At 39.8% G+C, this 22,255-nt stretch overlaps 1 protein-coding gene across 5 annotated transcripts in view; it reads right to left on the reverse strand.

Moving 5' to 3' along the window:
- akap9 (A kinase (PRKA) anchor protein 9) overlaps nt 1-22,255 on the reverse strand; it is a 242,384-nt gene that overhangs the window by 35,076 nt on the left and 185,053 nt on the right. For all 5 annotated transcript variants that reach the window (XM_060824926.1, XM_060824923.1, XM_060824925.1 and 2 more), the window contains 9 exons: nt 21,561-21,713; nt 13,064-14,080; nt 12,615-12,782; nt 11,803-12,069; nt 6,351-6,411; nt 4,694-4,848; nt 4,111-4,302; nt 1,450-1,614; nt 136-292 (listed from right to left, as the gene is read on the reverse strand). In XM_060824926.1, the coding sequence (XP_060680909.1) occupies nt 136-292; nt 1,450-1,614; nt 4,111-4,302; nt 4,694-4,848; nt 6,351-6,411; nt 11,803-12,069; nt 12,615-12,782; nt 13,064-14,080; nt 21,561-21,713 (2,335 nt within the window). The remainder of the gene's footprint in view (nt 1-135; nt 293-1,449; nt 1,615-4,110; nt 4,303-4,693; nt 4,849-6,350; nt 6,412-11,802; nt 12,070-12,614; nt 12,783-13,063; nt 14,081-21,560; nt 21,714-22,255) is intronic.

The following is a 22,255-nucleotide window of genomic DNA, read 5'->3' on the forward strand; positions in this document are numbered from 1 at the left end:
TGTAAACTACGAGCAAACTGCCACCATCCTCATCCTACTCGTCAGGTTGAGGGCAAGTTCAAGCCTTAAAAGTGTCACTTAAGTATAAATATAATCAATTATGTGGATTAGGCATGATCATGAACTTAAAACCACCTTCGCTTCTTTGTGCAATTCGTTCTTCCACAGTCATTGGCATCTTGTCACCCTGTTGGGACCTTTGCAGATATGACCACAATTCACGTATCTCCATCATCATACTATTCCTATCTGCAGTCATTAGATGCTCCATATCAGCACTCCTCTGTGCTTCCTGTAGCAAATAGAAAAGGAACAGATTCTAGTATCATCTATATCTGTGTTAACACAAGATTCATTTTTCCAATGCTCTCACAGCTAGCCTCCCACCCTCAATAAACTTTAGTTCATTTAAAACTCTGCCATTCATATCTTACCTAACATCAGATCATGTTCACTAATCACACATTGCTTGATGACCAATTGACTCCTGGTCTGGCAACAGCTTGATTTTGAAAAGCTCATGCTCAGGTTGGAATAACTCTACAGACTTATTTCTCCTCATTGTTGTCATGTCCTTCAAACTGACAATTCTCTAAAATTTCTGCATTCCTCCACAATCAGGCCTCTTGCATAACTTTGCTTTCTATTGCTATGGTTTGTGACCTTTGAAAGGGTAGGTTGTAAAGCTCTCGAATTTTTGCAATACATCTTTCTGCCTCTCCACGTTTTTCTCTTAATTCATTTCTTAAAATCTCCTTGTGGAAATCTGTGATGGATTGGGTTTGAAAATGTTCCTTAAAAACTCCCCTATATACTTCCTAACAATAATTTTCCATCTTGTGCCATACTTTGCCATGAAACCTCACAGTCATTAAGTGTTAATATACAACTTAATGCTTGGTGCAGGTCCATGCAAATACTAGTTATGGAATTATTTTTGTTCATGTCGCTAAGGTGCTTTAACTTGAGAAAGACATACAAGATCACAAGAACTGTTTGTGTGGAATTTGCATGTTCTCCCAGTGTCTGCGTCTGTTTCCTCAGGATGCTCTGGTTTCTTCCCACAGTCCAAAAATGCACAGGTTAGGTGGGTTGACCATGCCAAATTTCTCCATAGTGTCCAGTTAAGTGCAGACTATGTGGGTTAGTCATGGTAAATGTCAAGTTATAGGTATAGGGTGGAGGCTGGGTTTGAGTGGGATGTTTTTGGGAGGATCAGTGAGACCTGATGGACCAAATGGCCTCTTTCTCTACCAATCTATGACAAAATAAACTATGAATAAAGTAAGAACTCTGTTAATAAAAATCTTGTAAACGATTTTGTAACAAATACTTTAGATTGAGTACTTTAGTAACCTACACTCAATGTCCAATCATACAACAAAGAAAATCAGCTAATTATATTTTCAATTAGGAAAAATAAGGTGTATTTTTAGTGAGGAGAGATACCTGTTCTTTTAGCAAGTTTAATAATGCCATTGCATCCATACTATTCAATGATGAAGCTTGTGCACGAAGAGCAACCATTAAAATATCTCGTTCTTTATTAAAAACATTTTGAACAGCTTGGAGAAGTTCACGCCGCCAGTCTGTGATGTTTTCAGGAGATAAAGCCTGTGAAGACATTTTTTTGAATTTATATATTTTTCAGGTAGATACCACATCTGAAACTTAGCAATATAAATCTTTCAAAAGATTACACTTAGTGCAGGCAGTTACATATCATTACTTACATTCTTTGGATGAGATAATGGACCAAATCTTTCGGCAGTCTGAAAGTCAGAGATTCTGTGGGAGTTGCCTGCAAAGTTTAATCTTCTGATGGACAATGGGCCTATCTCTACGGACTCTCAGGAAAAAGTACCCAACTCTGAGTTAGAGTTGAAGACTTTGGGCAATTCTAACATACTTACCTGAATGTTTATTTAGAAAATGCAAGTTTAAAAAAATTCTAGACTAATGCCTGCACACCTATCCAAATTCTATCAGGCTTTCTGACTACTTCCAGACACCAGCCTCCACCAATGCCTAACTACTTTGTTTCCAAGCCACTCTGGTGCTCCCCACACCCAACTACCATCTGATTAAGACTACCACCTACATACATCACACATGCACCCCTATCCCAATCAGCACCTAACCTAACAACCCCTCCGAACTCAATTACGCACCTCACACCTGCCATTCTTACCCAGGCTATCCTATCCCCTTAGCAACACTCATTCACTAAAACACCAAAAAGATGTTTAAACATCCCAAAACGTTTTGGTATTAGTAAATTAACATATAATAGCATACAGCAATTAGTGTGCATAACTAACCATAATCACACCACCATCCTGTGCTGCAAAGATGATTGGCGGAAGATCACTCTGCATCTCTGAAGACACCAGATTTAGGAGTCCCAGCCAGAAAAGCAAAACTTGATTGCAGCAGTTTCAATTAAGAGTAAACTGCTAATCTGATGATAAGTACTGCTATTTGGACAATTTGGGGCAATTCTATTTTGGCCAATCGGTGGATTTTTAAAGAACACATAACACTTCTCAAAGTCATGCTATTTGAAAGGGCATTTTCCTGTTCAATCACTATATATATATCAAATTATTTAATTGTGGTGCACTGCTTACCTGCACAACTGTGGTGATTATGCAAAAGTGATATGAAGCACTATGAAGTGAAAATATGTACTACAAAAAAATGTATTGCTTATTTCTTGTCTAAATTGGATGATTTGTGCTTTTTTTTAATACAATGAATTTCTCTTCATACCTAAGTCTCTATGTAATATATGATGTGGATTAGTGGGTGATCAGACTAATGCCAACATCTGCTAATGACACTTTCAACCACCTAGAAGAATATATATCAAACCTGATGATGGCATTTTCCAATTTCCACATTGCAGTGTGACTGAGATTGAAAGCTTTGTGAAAATTACGAGGTTCAAATACATTGTATGCTACATCATCCTGCAAGATTAGGCTGAAGATTTTATCAATATAAGACTAAGGTTCTGAAATCATATTGAGAGAGCGTGGGCCACATATTTTATAATGTGGATGAAATTCCTCTGTTACTTTAGTGGCTGTGGTAACCTATTTAAGATTAGTAGAATAGAGGAAGCAATTAGTTTTAGTTAGTTAATCCATTCAGAAAGGACTCATGGTTCCCAAATCACTAAGAGCACCGAGAGAGATCTTTATCATCATCCTTTTCTTTGGCAGTCCACAGGGTTGAGGATGACTCCCTTCCACTCAGGTGAGATGGAGAAGGGATAGTGGGTTGGGTTATGTGGTGAACAGTCCTGGAGCTGCAGACTCTGCCACAGGTGGAATAGTTGCTACTTGACGAGGCAGACAGGTAGAACTCTCTTCATTCTGCGCGCTCTTTCTGCTACTTGCACATACTCACTGACACTCCAAGTGGTCGATGCCTCTGTGGATACTTCTTATATTTTCTAGGGCAAGAAATTCCCATAGATTGATGGAGATGTTGAATTTGCTTAGGGAGGCTTTCAAGGTGTCCTTAAGGAATTTGCTGTCTTCCCACTAGCACAGCTCAGAGTACAGCACTTGTTTTGGAGAGTAATTGTGCAGACAATGTGGTCCATCATCATAGCTCGTTGTATGTGAGTAATCCCTTAATACTGAAGACATTAGCCTGGGAGAGAACACAAGTTGGTATGTCTATCCTGCCAGTGGATTTGCCAGATTTTGTGATAACAACCCTTGAATCCCTGAAGAGTTAGGAATGCATTAAATAAATCTTAGTTTGTGGGCTTGGATCAGGAAATTAACCATGAAGATTTTGATGCCAAAACTCTGGATTACGAACGTCTCAAAACAAAGCAGATCAGTGACTCCAGTCCCATGTTATATGCATAAATCCTAAGACCTTCAGGAGTGAAAATTCTGATTAGGGAATATTTGTGTGCTTGTATGGTAAATGCCATAAATAGGCCAATGATCTGTTTCTTCTGTAATTACGTTTGGATGTTGATGCTTAGCTATGGATGTTCAGTAAATACTTTCCACAATTATTATCCATATTTGCAAACAAATGTGAACAGATACTATTAAAAACAGTTCTTAAATGTTTTGTTCTTACCTTAGTTTCTCCAGTGCCCTGAACATTGGCAAGTACATCTTTCAGTGATTGTACCATATTCAAAAGTTCCCATCTTTCCTGAAACCAACTATCTGTGTGACTTTCCAGAGGTGGTTGTTGCCCTTCAAAGTAGGGGGATTTTGAAAGGGTCAATACCTGTATACCCTCTTGATGTACCTCATGAAGTAAAGCCTATAAAAGATTGAGCAAAGAATGGATTAAACATTTAAGCAGTTTCCTTACATTGTTTTGGAAGCAGATTACTGATACTAATTTCTTCAATAAGTAGTATATAAGAAACATTTACTTAAAAAAGGAACAATCATCTTTTAGAAAATTTTATTTTCTTTAATTAAATCATTTTGATCAGTGTGAGGAATGTTTTTAACAAATAGAACTCTTAACTTGGTTATTTGACACTGTATTCAAGTATTCCAAATTAGGTCAGAATAAATGTGCTACTGGATCCCAACAATGGGTTTGGGCCTACTCTCCGGAAGAATAATGCCTTTACTATCAATATGGTATTTTCCATTTCTTCAACTACTACACTGTGGTGTTAGAAAGAATATTGACACCTTACCTTTATTTTATCAGGAAGATTCTCTGTATCTTCCCTAAGTGTTGTATGAACTGGGTGGGACACGTGGTTCACTCTCCTATTTTCTGCAGACATGTTTCTGTATTCCTGTCCTTCAGGAGGAATATCAAAAGTTCTTGGACTCCCAGAGCTACTACCTGCAAGCAGGGTGAAATACGTACATTCAGTTGAATTAACATACTTGAGTGAAAAACATTCAACCAGCAACATATTTCATGGTGCTTGGACATTTTGATAGAGAATTCAATTATATTTTTGAAAATAAAAATGTGGTTAACAAACAGTAAATTATAATGTAATCTCTCCCTGACAATGCTGCATTCTGTTAAATCAAGGATCCTTTCACAGCAAGTTCCAAATCCACAAACTCTACTGCCTGGAAGGACAAGGGCAGAAGATGCATGGGAACAGCAGCATCTCCAAGTTCTCTCCATGCAACATGCCATCTGGACTTGGAACAATATCATGAACCCTTCACTGATACTGGATCAACATCCTGGAATCCCCTACCAAAAATACAGTATTATTATTACAGTAATACAAAATTACATGGAATTCAGCCATTCCAAGCTGGCTTATCACCATCTTCTTTAGGACAATAATTGCTGTACTTGCCAGTAAAGCCCATATTCCATTAACATATTATAAAAAAAAGTTGATCTTGCTCTTCACATTCCCTGTCTGCTTTCCCAACATTCCCTTTCCAATTCCTTAATACTGATTACATTTCACAAGTACTAAGCTTGCTGTAACCCATTTTGAGGGGTCTTCGAAGAGACTACATAAATACAAGTCTAGCTTTTCCCTTTTCCTTTCAAATCTCTCTCCTTTACTGCTTCAGTTCTAATTTCCAGCAATTGGAGGATGCTTTTATTCACAAAAACCGAGACTATCTGTTTAATCGCTTCTCCTCCTTCCCCTCACTTCATCTTGCTCAGCAAGCCAGGCTTTTAGTTATTTCACAGCTTAACCTTGAATCCACAGTGCTCTGCCATTTATAGCCTGTTATAGTTCATTTTATTCAAAAAATCCAAAACCCCTACTGCCTTGAAACCCATTCCCACTAAACTGCTGACCATCAGACAGCTCCATGCACACTGAAATACTGGATAGCTCTCTTTCCAGGTACCACCCCTTCACATTTTCAACACTGCCATTGTCTAATTTACTATTGACCAACACGTGTTCCTCTGAAAAGACTTTAAGAGCATGTCTTGGCTCACATTCTTATTCTTCTTCCCTATAATTCCACATTTGACAATGATCAATTAAGTATATAACCTCACCATTACACTGAAAGCACCAGGAATATTACAGAGAGAGCTGAACCTGTTGTTGCAACTCCTTACAACCAAAAGAAAGAAGATACTTTCATCCAATCAGTATTGAGTAAGTTAGAATCAAATAGGCAAAAAGGTCCTGTACTAATTCAATGCATAATTTATTCCCAAACTACATTCTTAGTAATAATTTGTATTTATATATGTAACATCACAAAGTATTAAGCCTATTATAGGTACAAATAACAAATCTTATACTTTCAAACTAAACCATATCCTTTCTGACCAGTATTGGAGATTGGCTGAAATTTTAAAAAAAGATAGTTTTGGAAAAGTTTCGAGTAATAAAATGTTCTTACCACTGACATTGTTATCCCTGAGTTGTAATGTGATTGATGGTTCTGGTTGACCAAGATAAGCCTGAGTGTAGGAAAAAGTTTTTAGAACATAATTTAACACTAGCAATTAAATATCTGTCAAAAAATAAAAGCTGTATAAAATACCCAAGACAACAAAAAAATTAATATAGTTTATAATAGAAAATAAAAAGGATGCATGCCATAAAAATAGCAATGGCATCACCATAATATCTACAGTCATTATTATAGCATAAACTTGAATGAAATTCTACTGGAAATAATGTCAAATTATTTCAAGAACTGGTTTAGATCTGTTCCAAGTTCCAAGGTGACACACTGGAAGAATCATGGTAGATTAATTTTAGATCTGAAATGTCCCTGTCCAGGATTCCTACTGTGCAAGATGGGTGAGGACAAATTTTTTTTGTTGTATTTTTGAAATTTTCAAAAATGAAGTCCTTTTCTGTCCAATTAAATGAGCCACCAGTGCCAGCCCAATAGGACAACACCTGCCTGTATTTTATCCTCTTCAAAACAGTACCAAATTTTGTCTCACCATTGCTAATTTGATTTGTGCCCTTGCTTCAGTCCTCATCCATTAATGTTGCCTTAAATAATTTGCAGCATTGCACCTGATCATATTTCAATAAATATTGGTTAATTCAAAGGGGAAAATTTCGTTGTCATGAGTGGGCACATAACCACCAGTCTGAAAAGAGTGAAGCAAATGAAATTAAGGTGAAATCCCTTTGCTAAGAAGAAAGAGCAAAGCAGGAATGGCTAAAAGGAATAATGTTCACAGACTTTGTCATTGCAAGGAATTACACAAAAAAATCTTCTGACAGTGACGCTACAGCAAGTTTTATGTATGGAATTTTCAATAAAAGCCAAGAGCAAAGAGATTATATTGAAGATATACAAAAAATTTATTCAGCCTCAGTTGGAATACTGTGTCTAGTTCTGGACACTGCACCTTAGGAAGGAAGCTTGGGTATTGGAAAGAGTGCAAAAGAGGTTTACAAGAATAGTTCTATAGATGAGGAATTTCAGTTATGAAAATGGATTGCAGAGCTTGGAACTGTTCCTTACGGCATGCTGAGGGGGGATCAGAAAGAAGTATTCAAAGTCATGTGGAATCTGGACAGAACAGATTGGGAGAAGATGGTCCCACTCGTCATAAAGTCATAGAGGTGTCCAGCATGGAAACAGACCCTTCGGTCCAACCCGTCCATGCTGACCAGATATCCCAACCCACCTGCCAGCGCCCGGCCCATATCCCTCCAAATCCTTCCTATTCATATACCCATCCAAATGCCTCTTAAATGTTACAATTGTACCAGCCTCCACCACATCCCTCTGGCAGCTCATTCCATACATGTACTACCCTCTGTGTGAAAAAGTTGCCCCTTAGGTCTCTTTTATATTTTTCCCCTCTCACCCTAAACCTATGCCTTCTAGTTCTGGACTCCACGATCCCAAGGAAAAGACTTGGTCTATTTATCCTATCCATGCCCCTCATAATTTTGTAAATCTCTATAAGGTCACCCCTCAGCCTCCGATGCTCCAGGGAAAACAGCCTCAGCCTGTTCAGCCTCTCCTTGTAGCTCAGATCCTCCAACCCTGGAAGCATCCTTGTAAATCTTTTCTGAATGCTTTCAAGTTTCACAACATATAGGAAGGAGTCCATAATTGCAGCAATATTCCACAAGTGTCCTAACCAATGTGCTGTACAGCCATAATATGACTGCCGGACTCCTGTACTCAATACTCTGACCAATAAAGGAAAGCATACCAAACGCCTTCTTCACTATCCTATCTACCTGCGACTCCACTTTCAAGGAGCTATGAACCTGCACTCCAAGGTCTCTTTGTTCAGCAACACTCCCTAGGACCTTACCATTAAGTGTATAAATCCTGCTAAGATTTGCTATCCCAAAATGCAGCACCTCGCATTTATCTGAATTAAACTCCATCTGCCACTTCTCAGCCCATTGGCCCAACTGGTTCAGATCCTGTTGTAATCTGAGGTAACCATCTTCGCTGTCCACTACACCTCCAATTTTGGTGTCATCTGCAAACTTACTAACTGTACCTCTTATGCTCGCATCCAAATCATTTACGTAAATGACAAAAAGTAGAGTAGTCCCCTGGTGAGATTACACTGCAGTATTGTTTTGGTATCCTCACCAGCGGAAAAGATATATTTTTCAGTGATGGAGTTTCTCTAGACCAAGTTAATCCTTTGGATGGTGGGATTGTCCTATGAGGAGAAAATGGGAAACCCAGGCCGGCATTCTCTCAAGTTTCAAAGATTAACAGATGATCTAATTCTTATAGGGCATAATCAGGTGGACATAGTAGGATGTTTCCCCTGGCTGGTGAATCTATAACCAGGGGACTTAACATCAAAATAAGGAATAGATCATTTGAGATGGAGATGAAGAAGAATGTCTTCAGTCAACAAGTAGCGAATCTATGGAATTCTCTGTCACAGAGGGCTATGGGGACTCAATCATTGATTGGGTTCAAGACAGAAATCAGCAGATTTCTGGAGACTAGTAACACCAAGAGAGATAGAAATAGTTCATTTAAAAAAAAAAGTTGTATCTGATTAGGTATAATCTAAATGGCACAGCATGCTTGACAGTCTGAATGATTTACTCCAGTTCCTGTGTTTGTTTTTTTAAAATAATTCAAAGTTGGCAGCTTTAAAGGGAAAGTTTTCATTTTCTCTGTCACCTAACAGGGTAAAAACAAGGACTGCAGATGCTGGAAACCAGATTCTAGATTAGAGTGGTGCTGGAAAAGCACAGCAGTCCAGGCATCATCCGAGGAGCAGGAAAATTGATGTCCCGGGCAAAAGCCCCTCACCAGGCTCCATTCCTGATGAAATAGAGCCTGATGAAGGGCCCACGCCCGAAGCGTCGACCCTCCCGCTCCTCAGACGCCGCCCGAACCACCGTGCCCCCCCAGCACCACTCCAATCTAGAATCTGTCACCTAGCAGCCAACACGGTTTCTAACTGCACTGTTGTGTTCTGACATAAATGTTATCTGAATCTTTTTGTGTGCACTATAAGCATAATTGCTTAAGTTCTCCGAAGGCAGCCTGGAGAAAGCTATCAAATGGTTTTCTGTGCGGAATCTCTCAGTTTGAATATCTACAAGTACCAGTTTTGTTGATGCATTATTTAATCTAAACAGTTTAAAAAACAGGACAAAGACAAGAGTTCCTATTGCAATAAAGAATTCATGAATCCACAGCATGTAAATGTGTATAAATGTTTGAAAACAAGCATCAATAAAGTAGAGTCATCAGTGGGTAGTTATGCAGCCATTTATAGCATGAAAACATTCATAACCCTAAGATGAGCAGGGTAATTACACCAAACCTTAGGGGTGAGTGGGGAGTGGGGGAGGATGTTGAAGGGGTAGCCTCTGAAAGCCACCACCCACCCCCGGCACTCCGAAATCCCCACCCTGTCTGCCATCTCCTCCCCCGCCGTTGGGGGCAGCATGCCAATCATCCCAAACCACACTCATGCCACCACTCCGAAAAATTGCACCCGCCGTCACAGCAATGTTCAAGCAGACACCGCTGCGACCTAGTGCGCACATCATGCAGGTGCCTAAATTCTATTCCTGTTACCCCCTCTCCCCTCCACCTCTTCGACCACTAGACCGCACAACAGACATGCTTGACTTGTGAAAGGATCAGGAATGAGAGGGCATAGATTTAAAGTTAAGGTGTACAAGAAACACCTTTTTCACAAGTGGTTAAGATTTGGAATGCACTGCCAGAAAGTATGGAGAAGGCCCATTCAATGGAAGCATTCAAAAGAAAATTAGGTTGTTATTTGCAAAGGAACAAAATGAAGAGTTGCAGAGAGAAGTGGCATTAAGTAAGCAGCTGATTTAGAGATCTGGCATAGACATGGTGGGTTGATGGCTTACTTCGCATTAAAACAATTTTTTTTGATACTCAAGTGCAAATTTCAGATCCTGAAATGAGATAAGAACATGTTTTTCTAATACTGCTAATAAAATTTGCTTCAAATATGTTCAGTTTTATAATCACTGGAATATTTGTGCACGGTGGCACAGTGGTTAGCACTGCTGCCTCACAGCGCCAGGGACCTGGGTTCAATTCCCGACTCAGGCGACTGACTGTGTGGAGTTTGCACGTTCTCCCCGTGTCTGCGTGGGTTTCCTCCGGGTGCTCCGGTTTCCTCCCACAGTCCAAAGATGTGCGGGTCAGGTGTATTGGCCATGCTAAATTGCCCATAGTGTTAAGTAAGGGGTAAATGTAGGGGTATGGGTGGATTGCGCTTCGGCGGGTCGGTGTGGACTTGTTGGGCCGAAGGGCCTGTTTCCACACTGTAAGTAATCTAATGCCTATCTTCCACCAAAACATAGAAAATAGGAGTAGGCCATTTAGTCCACCGAGCTTGTTTGCCATTCAACATGACCATAGCTGATCATCTATATCTATGTTATACTCTCATTCTCTCCCTATACTCCTTGATTCCTGTAGTGACTTGAAATCTACTTTTTTTCTGAAATATAGCCAGTGCCTTGCCCTCCACAGCCATTCATGTTGAAGAATTCTATGGGTTTACCACTTTCTGAATGAAGACATTTCTTCATATTTCAGCATTAAATATCCCAGACTGTGAGTCCTGTCCAAGACTAACAAGAGAAAACTTGCCAAACCTGTTGAACTGCTCTAAGGCTCAGCTGCACGCATAACATGAGAAACATAAAAAACAAAGAACTGTGCATGCTGGAAATCTGAAACAGAAATGCTGGAGAAACTCAGCAAGTCCAATAGCATCTGTGAAGAGACAGAGTTAACACTTCAAGTTGTGACAAGTCCAGTTCTGATGAAGGGTCACTGGACTCGAATGTTATTGGACACCATTTGCAACTTAGCCACCTAAGGATATTTTTGGACTGGTGATCAAAGGCTTGGTTAAGCAGAAGATTTAAGAAGTGTCCCAAATGAGGATGGAAGGACAACAATATTGAACAGGATGTGGGCATCTGAAGGCTTGAAACCATTATTGGAGCAACAGAAATTGGGGATGTGCAAGAGATCAGAATATTGAAGTGCATAGGGGATCTCACAGTGCAACTCTTACTATGCTGGAATAAATAATCCAATGCAAACGCTTTAACCTGTTATAAATGCAACAGCTTAAACAAAATTGTTCAACTGCTTAAACAAAATTACTGGGTAAATTCTGACATTTCATTACTGAAATTTCTGTAACCAGTCTTGAGCTATTAATCACTGTTTTGAGAGAATGATATTCTTCTCTCAGTGTATTCATTTGTGTTGTGCGGTACTTTATCAATGCTTCTATTTCAGCAGAATATTTAGCTTCCAGTTTGGCTATTTCTACACCATGGAGTTCTTGTAGTTGATTAAGTTCTTCAAAGCTTTGACTTACTTTTGTAATTTCCTCCGAAGAACTAATATATGATTTACAATTAGTTTGGTCTTCTACATTTGTGGTTGATGTTGCTCCAGTAATATCAGAAATCAGTATTTTGCTTTGGACTACAGAGTCTACCAGGCTTTTTATTGGTCTTTCTTTGATTATGCATTTTTGAGGAGTTTGTTCTTCATGTTCCAAACTGATGCCTTTCTCTTTGCGTAAGGCTTCCTTTGCAATGTTGAAGTTTTCCTGAAGATTTATTATAGTTAATGCTTTTGCCTAAATAAAAGAAAGACAGTTCAGGTTTTTAACACATTTTTGGTTTGCTGTCAGCAGACTTCCCAGGCAATCTTCTGGATCCTGGCAACTGATCAGATTTAAAGGTACATTTTCTGAATTATACAATATCACAATTTGAGAGGACCTGTGCATTTTACAAGTACAAAGGATTTTAAAAAGTAAATATCCCTCTTAATTACAATAAAGAAATCCAATCTCTAATTATGAGCAATCACTTTTTAAAATGTTCTAGAGATAAACTGTCTCAGCTATTAACAGAAGTTGATAATCCTTTTCCTCAAAAGCAGAATCAAATTGCAAGATAGTACGGATCTTAAAGTTTATATATTACAACATATATAACAATACTGAAGATTGCATCAGGGACCAAGAGATGGAAGACAAAGATGATGACAGCAAGAGCAAAATAATGATGGGGAAACAGCAAAAGGAGAAAATCACCTTGCTGAGTACATGAACTACATCATCCTTGGGATGCACAACAAAAAAAACTGTTTCTTAACATAAAAATGGTAGTTTTTTACCTGTAAATCTTCTTTGAGTTTCTCAGTCTGGTTTCTGTAGTTGTTTAATTGTTCTTTAGTTTCTTCAGCTTCAGCTTTGACTTGTTCCAATTCCAGAGTCAGGGCAGTTACTGAGGTGGCACCTTGTTGGACGGGATTTATTAAACATGAAACTTGCTCTTGATCAGCCTGCAAGGCAAAATTATGAAGCGTTATCAGCGCTGTACAATGAATACTTCAACAGAGTTCTGGATGGCAAAGTTTTTTCATACTAAAAGGTTAACTATGAAAAAAATTATACTCAGTAATTATAATCTCTAAGTTTGACTGGATTTACCTAGCCATGAAGAAACTCTTTACAGTTTATCAGGTAATAGTAAACTGGTGTTATGAATCTTGCTTAAAACTATTCTTGGCAAAGCAGCACTGTACAGTTGATAATAACTAATTAATAGCTAGGTTATATTTACAATTAATGGTGTTGAAATCTGTCTTCCACTATCATCTTGTTCTTTTGTTTGTTCTTTTTTCTCTTCCATCATTTGATGCAACTTAATTAATTTCTCTTCTTTTTCTGTGGCTTCTTTTCGAGTAATTGAAAGCACTTTCCTTTCCATTTCAAGTTCTTTTTGGAGATCAATTAACTGCTGTTGCACCTCAGTTAACTGCTCTCTTAACTTCATTAATTCTTCTGTTTGGTGATCAATATTTATCATGCCTTGTTTCTCTGGATTTATTTGATTGGTATCTTTGGAGTCTACTGGCCACATCCGTGTTTTTTCTCCTTCCTCTAGATGCTCCAAAGATGATGCCTCCATTCCAATTGAAGTAGTATCTGTTTCTTTAATTTGACCCCTTTGTTGTTCAACACATATCCTTATTTGCTGTTGCACTGCCTTTAACTGTGCTTCGCTCACTAGAATTGTTGCTACTTTTTCCCTTACCGCCTCTTCCAGAGTGAGTATTTGGTTTTCATGTTCTTTAGTTTTAGTTTGGGCTTGATCCTTTAGGCTTTGTATTTGAAGGTAACATGAATCCAACTCTTTCTCTTTCTTTTCAATGGTTGCTTGCAATTCCTGAATTCGGAATTCCACAGTACTGATGGAGTCTTGAACGCATTCTGGAAAAGTATCCTTTTTCTCTGCTTGGATTTTTATCAATTCTAAGCCCTGAGATTGCAACATTCTGTTTTGTTCTAGTTTCTGCTGTGTAAATATCAACTCTTCATTTAGCTTATCTATTTGTTGCTGCAGCAGCTCTTTTTCTTCCGTCACCTTGTCAAGCTGAAGTTTCAAATTTTCTGCATCTTCAGAAGGAACTAATTCCAATGGCGTTACATTTGTCAGTTCCAACTGCAACTTTTCTATTACTTCATTTAACTGTTCAACCTCTTCCTCATGATACTTTTTTAGGCGCTGTTGATCACATTTTAGGAATTCTATTTGGGCTTCCAGTTCTTTCATATGTTCGTTCTTTTTCTGAATCACCTAAAAGATAAAAATCATTGACACAATTACTTAGAATTTCTAGAATTATATAAAAATCTATGATTTTAAAAGTATTTTAGCTTCTCTGGTTTTTTTCATCCATGTTACAGAGCCGTGAATTTCCCAAGCACTGCTAATTCTATACAATCTGAACTTCCTCTGTAAATTCATATGCATATTTTGCTTGCTGTGTTCATCCCAAACCCATTAATTCTACCTTTTCTTCCTTCTGTTGGTGCCCTTCTCTTGTGTTTCCTCTGAATCTCAGACTCCCTGTTCTCAAAATAGCAATCCATAATGCAGGAGTTGGCCATTTAGCCCAATGAGACTGCTGCACGATTTAATACAATCTTTGCTGGTCAAATACTTCAATGTCCTTCAGCCAGACTATTCCTATAACCCTTTACTCCACTGATAGATTATGTTTAAAATAAAGAATGGCAAAGACGAGGCTTTCACAGCCCTTTGAGGTACAGAATTCTAAAGATTCACCATTATCTGAATAAAATAAATGACTCCACATCTCAGACCTAAATGGCAGCACATCTTGTCGGCATCTATGTTTCCTATCTCAAAGTATTTTATAGGTTTCAAGGAGATCACCTGCCATTTTTCAAAATTCTAGAAAATACAGGTCTAGAGTGACCTATATATATATATATGGCAACAGTATCCTTTGAGGTAAGGAGACCAAAACACACAGCATTCCAGGTGTGGTTTAACCAAGCTCCTATCCAGTTGAAGCAAGACTTCACTTCTCCTGTACTCAAATCCACTTGCAAAAAAGGCTAACATTTCATTGGCTTTTCTAAAAATTTGCTGCACCTGTATTTTAGCCTTCAGCAACTTGATGAACTTTGGGTCCTTTTGTATATCTAAATTTTCCAACTTCCTACCATTTAAAATATACTCTGTATATCTGTTCCTCCCAGCAAAATGGATAACCTCTCATTTTTCCATATTTCATGCCACTTGCTATACTCTTGCCCAATCATTAGGCCTGTCCAAATCTTCCACAAGATACTTTACATCTTCCTCACATCACACATTTTCACTTTAGTTTTGTATCATCTGCAAATTTGGAAATGTTACATTTGGACCCGCATCCAAATGATTAATATAAATTGAGAGATGCTGGGGCCATAACATCATAAGATATAGAAGTAGAATTAAAACATTTAGTCAGTTTGCTCCATCATTCCATCATGGTTGATAAGTTCCTCAACCACATTCTCCTGCCTTCTCCCCTTAACCTTTAATCCCCTTACTCATCAAAATCCTTTCCACCTTGGTCACAAATACATTCAATGACTTGGCCTTCTGCAGCAATGAATTCTACTGATTCACCACACTCTGGCTAAAGAAATTCACCTGTATCTCAGTTCTAAGGGGTTGTCCCTTCACTTTGGGGCTCTGCATTCAATCCTAGTCTCTCCTATTGTGGAGACATCATCTCCACGCCCACTCTGTCCATGTCCAAGTACTAGCTCTTGTATCCTATGAGTCACAGCATGCCAAATTGAGAATTATCAATCTATTCCTACTGACTGTTTTCTGTCAATTAGTCAATCTTTAATCTAAGTCAATACATTACCTCCTGTGCTTTAATATTTTCTAAACAATCTACTCTAGAGGGTGACCTAATCAGAAGCATCTGAAACTTCAAGGATACATCTCCCTCCCATAGGTTCTGGGGGATAACTTGGAGATTATCAGATCACACTTGAATTTTGAAAACGCTGTCTTGAACACTGATGGATGGCATGCTTAATAGAAGAAAGTCTATTCTGTGACTAAAGAGAGCTTTGTCCACTTCGATCTTGTGCTGCAAGTGGTCTGGTGGCTTCAAAAATGCTTCACATGTCATGGTGGCAAGCATATTGTTGAATCTTTTAAGCTTTCATTTCCCATATGCCCATCGATTTCTGGAGTTATCTTTGGGCATCAATCTTGAGCTAATGAAATGCTACCTCTGTATCTAAATAGTCACAAATGGTTCTGAAAATTTTGCAATCAATGAACATCCCCATTTCTGACTTTATAATGGAGGGAAGGTCATTGATAAAATATTTTAAGATGGATGAGCATAGGACACTATTTTGAGGAACTCCTGCAGAGATACCCTGGAGTTGAGATGACTGGCTCACAAGCATAACCCTCCCCCCATACCAGCCATAAGTATGACTGCAACCAGTGCAAAGTTTTCTCTTATTTCCATTGACTCTAGTTTTGCAAGGGATCCTGAATGCTATTCTCATTCAAATGTAGCCTTGATGGAAACAAACAGTCACTGACACCTCTCCTCTGTAGTTCAGTTCTTTGGACCATGTTTGAACTATGACTAAACTCACCGACTCCCACAGCTACCTAGATTACACTTCTTCCCACCCTATCTCGTGCAAAAATGCCATCCCGTATTCCCAATTCCTCCGCCGCATCGGCTCCCAGGAGGACCAGTCCCACCATAGAACACATCAGATGGCCTCCTTCTTTAGAGACCGCAATTTCCCTTCCCATGTGGTTAAAGATGCCCTCCAGTGCATCTCGTCCACATCCCACACCTCCGTCCTCAGACCCCACCTCTCCAACCGTAACAAGGACAGAACGCCCTTGGTGCTCACCTTCCACCCTACAAACCTTCGCATAAACCAAATCATCCGCCGACATTTCCGCCACCTCCAAAAAGACCCCACCACCAGGGATATATTTCCCTCCCCACCCCTTTCCGCCTTCCGCAAAGACCGTTCCCTCCGTGACTACCTGGTCAGGTCCATGTCCCCCCCTACGACCCACCCTCCCATCCTGGCACTTTCCCCTTCCACCACAGGAACTGTAAAACCTGTGCCCACACCTCCTCCCTCACCTCTATCCAAGGCCCTAAAGGAACCCTCCACATCCATCAAAGTCTTACCTGCACATCCACCAATATCATTTATTGTATCCGTTGCTCCCGATGCGGTCTCCTCTACATTGGGGAGACTGGACGCCTCCTAGCAGAGCGCTTTAGGGAACATCTCTGGGACACCCGCACCAATCAACCACACCGCCCTGTGGCCCAATATTTCAACTCCCCCTCCCACTCTGCCGAGGGCATGGAGGTTCTGGGCCTCCTCCACTGCCGCTCCCTCACCACCAGACGCCTGGAGGAAGAACGCCTCATCTTCCGCCTCGGAACACTTCAACCCCAGGGCATCAATGTGGACTTCAACAGTTTCCTCATTTCCCCTTCCCCCACCTCATCCTAGTTTCAAACTTCCAGCTCAGTACTGTCACCATGACTTGTCCGGACTTGTCCAACCTGCCTAGCTCCTTTTCCACCTATCCACTCCACCCTTTTCTCCCTGACCTATCACCTTCATCTCCTCCCCAACTCACGCATTGTACTCAATGCTACTCTCTCCCCACCCCCAACCCCCCCAAGCTTATCTCTCCACGCTTCAGTCTCTCTGCCTTTATTCCCGATGAAGGGCTTTTGCCCGAAACATCGATTTCGCTGCTCGTTGGAAGCTGCCTGAACTGCTGTGCTCTTCCAGCACCACTGATCCAGAATCTGGTTTCCAGCATCTACAGTCATTGTTTTTACCACCCTAACGAGATCAGGAGCTGAGTGACCCAGACGGAACCCAATACTGAGCCGGAATGAGCAGAACATTGCTGAGCAAATGCTGCTTCACAGCACAGTTGATAATCCTTTTTATACTGATGATCACTAGTCGACTGATGGTGGGGAAAGTGAATGAGTTGGGCTTGTCTGTGTGTGTGTGTGTGTGTGTGTGTGTGTGTGTGTGTGTGTGTGTGTGTGTGTGTGTGTGCGCGCGCGCGCGCACACACACACAGAGGATACTCCTGGGTAAATTTCCATAATGTCAGGAAGATGCAGTACCGTGGCTATACTATTGTTTGCATTGTACTATATATAGTTTATGGCGAGCTATGGATAAACTAAACTGGGTCTATCACCTATATAATTAGAGTTCTGACAGCACATTTAAGGTCCTCCTCCAGTTAAAAAAAACACGATCCTTATTCTCAAAAAAAACTCTAGCTATTTCCTTGCAAAGTACTTCCCCAAAGCTCCTATCCACTCCAAAATATTACAACACTCTGTCACTGCCCAAATTCATTCACAACTTTCCTGTAACTCTTTACAAACAACTTCCCAAACCACCCCTGAAAGACACATCTCCACCAAAATGCCCAAATCTAAGACACAACTAATATCTTGACCGTAACGTTTCCTTGACCTTGATCACTTGGCAAACTTCGACTTCTGCTACACCACCCTCTTACAACACTACTCCTAAGTTGTCCAGCTCACTAAAGCGGCCCTCACATACTTTCACTACTACCTATTCAATAGTGTTAGTTCACCTGCAGTAATGGCTTCTTGTCCTGCCATCAATAGTGTTTACAGTTGGAATCTTCATCAGCCTTTTTATTGACATGCAGTCCTCTGATGACAAGTGTGTGGGTTAATGAATTATTTCAAAATGAAATTTGTTACAAAATTGAGGGAAATAAACTTGCAAGATCACAGGAAAAAAGGACTATGACCAATTGGCAACATCCTTCTAATTTTTTTGAATCCTTTTAAGTTTTAAATATAGCAGGGAAACCAGGAACTGCAGGCAGTATTTCAACTGTGGCCTAACCACAGTTAGGCCTGTTACAGCTGCAATCTAACCTCCCAACTCCTATACTCAATGCACTGACCAATAAAGGCGAGCATACCAAGTGCCTTCTTCACTATTCTATTTACCAGAGACTCCACTTTCAAGGAATTATGAACCTGCACTCCAAGATCTCTTTGCTCAGTAACACTCCCAAGGACTTTACCAAGTCTTTCAGTCCTGCCCTAATTTGCCTTTCCAAAATGCAGCACCTAATATTTATCTAAATTAAACTGCACCTGGCACTCCTTGGCCCAGTTCTGATCAAGATCCCATTGTATTCTGAGGTAGCCTTCTTACAACCCACGACACCACCAATTTTGATGTCATTTGCAAACTTCCTAATTATACCTCTTACGTCTACATCCAAGTCAGGAGTATGACTGAATATTCTCCATATGTCTCCAGCTCCAGCAACACTCAAGAAGCTCTACATAATCCAGGACAAAGCAATTTATTTGATTTTTACCTCATCCACCGCCTCAAACATTCTCTCCTCCATAATGTGCCTATATCGGAAAGCAGGGCCAAACTGAAACGAAGAATTAGTAGGGGTAAAAGGGGTCATGAAATATCTTTAGCAAACAGGGTTAAGGAAAATACCAAAACCTTTTATTCATATATAAGGAACAAGAGAGTAACTGGAGAAAGGCCCACTCAATGACAAAGGAGGAGAGTTATGCAAAGAGTCAGAAAAAATGGGTGAGATACTTAATGAGTACTTTGTGACGGTATTCACCAAGAGGAGGGACATGACTGATGTTGATGTTAGGGATAGATGTTTGATTACTCTAGGTCAAGTTGGCATAAGGAGGGAGGAAGTGTTGTGTATTCTAAAAGCCATTAAGGTAGACAAGTCCCCAGGTGCAGATAGGTTACTGAAGGAAGACAGAGAGGAAATAGCTGGGGCATCAACAGATATCTTTGCAGCATCCTTGAACACAGGTGAGATCCCAAAGGACTGGAGAATTGCTAATGTTGCCCCCTTGTTTAAGGGTAGCAAGAATAACGTAGGTAATTATAGACAGGTGAGTCTGATGTTGGTGGTAGAGAAGCTGCTGGAGAAGATACTGAGGGATAGGATCTATTTACATTTGGAAGAAAATGGGCTTATCAGTGAGAGGCAGCATGGTTTTGTGTACAGAAGGTCAGTAGATGTCATATATGTGGACTTCAATAAGGTATTTGATAAGGTTCCCCATGGTAGACTGATGGAGAAAGTGAAGTTGCATGGGGTCCAGGGTACACTAGTTAGATGGATGGAGAACTGGCTGGGCAAGAGGAGACACAGTAGTTGTAGTAGAAAGGGGTTTCTTAAAATGGACAACTGAGACAAGTGGTGCTCCATGCTGGTACCATTGTTGTTTGTAATATACATAAATGATCTGAAGGAAGGTTTAGATGGTCTGATTAGCATGAACATAAATGGAGTAACAGGTAGTAAAGGGGACTGTCAGAGAATGGAGCAGAATATAGATAGATTAGAGAGTTGGGCAGAGAAGTAGCAGATGGAGTTCAATCTGGGCAAATGTGAAGTAATGCATTTTGAAAGATCCAATTCAAGAGCAAACTATATGGTAAGTGGAAAAGCCCTGGGGAAAATTGACGTACAGAGAGATCTGGGTGTTCAGGTCCATTGTACCTGAAGGTGGCAATGCAGGTCAGTAGTGTCGTCAAGAAAGCATGTAGCATGCTTTCCTTCATTAGATGGGGCATTGAATTGGCAGGTCACATTACAATTGTGTGGGACTTGAGCTCGGCCACATTTGGAATACTGTGTACAATTATGGTCGCCATATTACCAGAAGGATGTGGATGCTTAGGAGAGGGTGCAAAGGAAGTTCACCAGGATGTTGCCTGGTATGCAAGGTGTTAACTATGAGGAGAGGTTGAGTAGATTAGGATTATTTTCCTTAGTAAAACGGAGGTTGAGGGGGAACCTGATTGAGGTCATCAAAATCATAAGAGATATAGACAACAAGTATAAGATAGCAAGAAGCTTCTCCCCCTCCCACAGAGTGAGGGGGCTCAATTACTCAGGGTCACGAGTTCAAGGTGAGAGGGGAAAAGTTTAAGGGAAATATGCATGGAAAGTTCTTTACACAGAGGGTGGTGGATATCTGGAATGCATTGCCAGTGGAGGTGATAGAGCATCTTTTAAGATGTATCTAGACAGGTACATGAATGGGCAGGGAGCAGAAGGATACAGATCCTTGGAAAATAGGCAATAGGTTTAGATAGAGGATCTGGATCGGCCAGGCTTGGAGGGATGAAGAGCCTGCTCCTGTGTTGTAATTTTCTTTGTCCTTTGTTCACATCAATGCCATTTACCTGCACTTGTCTATATCCTACTGGTATTTAAGTGATCATCCAGATGGCTCCACAACACACTAGGCAGTGTGCTCCATATTTCTACTCCTCCTTGGATTGCCTCTAAACAACTTACCCCTCACCTTAAATGTGCCCCCCGGTCTTATATTTTATCTGGGCCAATTGTAATCATCATTTAAATCAATTAGCCCCTCAGTATTCTTTTAGATAGGAGACAGGAGAAGATATTGCAAGCCATATCATATTCTATCTATAAACAACTAAAATTTGTAAAACTCAAAGGAAGGCACAATTCTTTAAAAGAAATCTTCCTAATTGCTGAGCCTCAATTTGAAATGCATGAAGTAATTGGTTCAGAGGGTTACAGGAAGGGAACTACAAACATCAGTGGTTTGAAATCCTTACATATCTATTTATCTTCAATACATATTGTAGAAATAGCTCATATCCAGTGATACTATTAGTTTAATTTTACTGACCTTATTGTCAGAAGGGAGTTCAAGCTGCTGTTCCAACTTTATAATTTGTTCACTGAGTTTTTCTAATTCTTGATCTCTTTCCTTTAGGGTTTGAGACAAATTCCCAACAGATGAGCAATAATTGTCTGATGAATGCAAGCTGTCCACTTCATCCTGCCATGGACATAATTTTAAAACATGAATAACTAAGGATTTAAAAGAAATTAAATCAGACTGCAACAAAGTTACAAACTCACAAAAACTACATTGTTCTCAACATCTAGATTTACCATCCGGCAACATATACTGAAGAAAAAGCTTCTATTTCATATTTAAAAATTTAGTCAAAGTACTCCTACACGTTCCATACAAACTAAGTCTTTTATATTCAAAATTAAGTCTATAAGATTAAAAATGAACCATATTCACAGTCAACAGAGCAAACCTACGCAGTTACAACTAGATACTTTTAATCAGGGCAGATCTTTAGGAATTTTTTGATACATCCATTGAGAGTAACAGACAGAGCTGCTATGTTTATAACCATCTGTTTGAATAGATGGTTTACCTGGCCAATAACGGGCATCCATGTGATGCTGTGGAGCACCAGTAACAACATTTGTTTCAAACACAATCTGTAACCTCATTATAGAATATCATCCAACTGTAATATCATGTGGGCAATTAGTACAATTGAAAGCTTGGGATGGCATGTC

This window comes from Hemiscyllium ocellatum, chromosome 5, assembly GCF_020745735.1.
Source record: "Hemiscyllium ocellatum isolate sHemOce1 chromosome 5, sHemOce1.pat.X.cur, whole genome shotgun sequence".
NCBI classification, from domain to species: Eukaryota; Metazoa; Chordata; class Chondrichthyes; order Orectolobiformes; family Hemiscylliidae; genus Hemiscyllium; species Hemiscyllium ocellatum.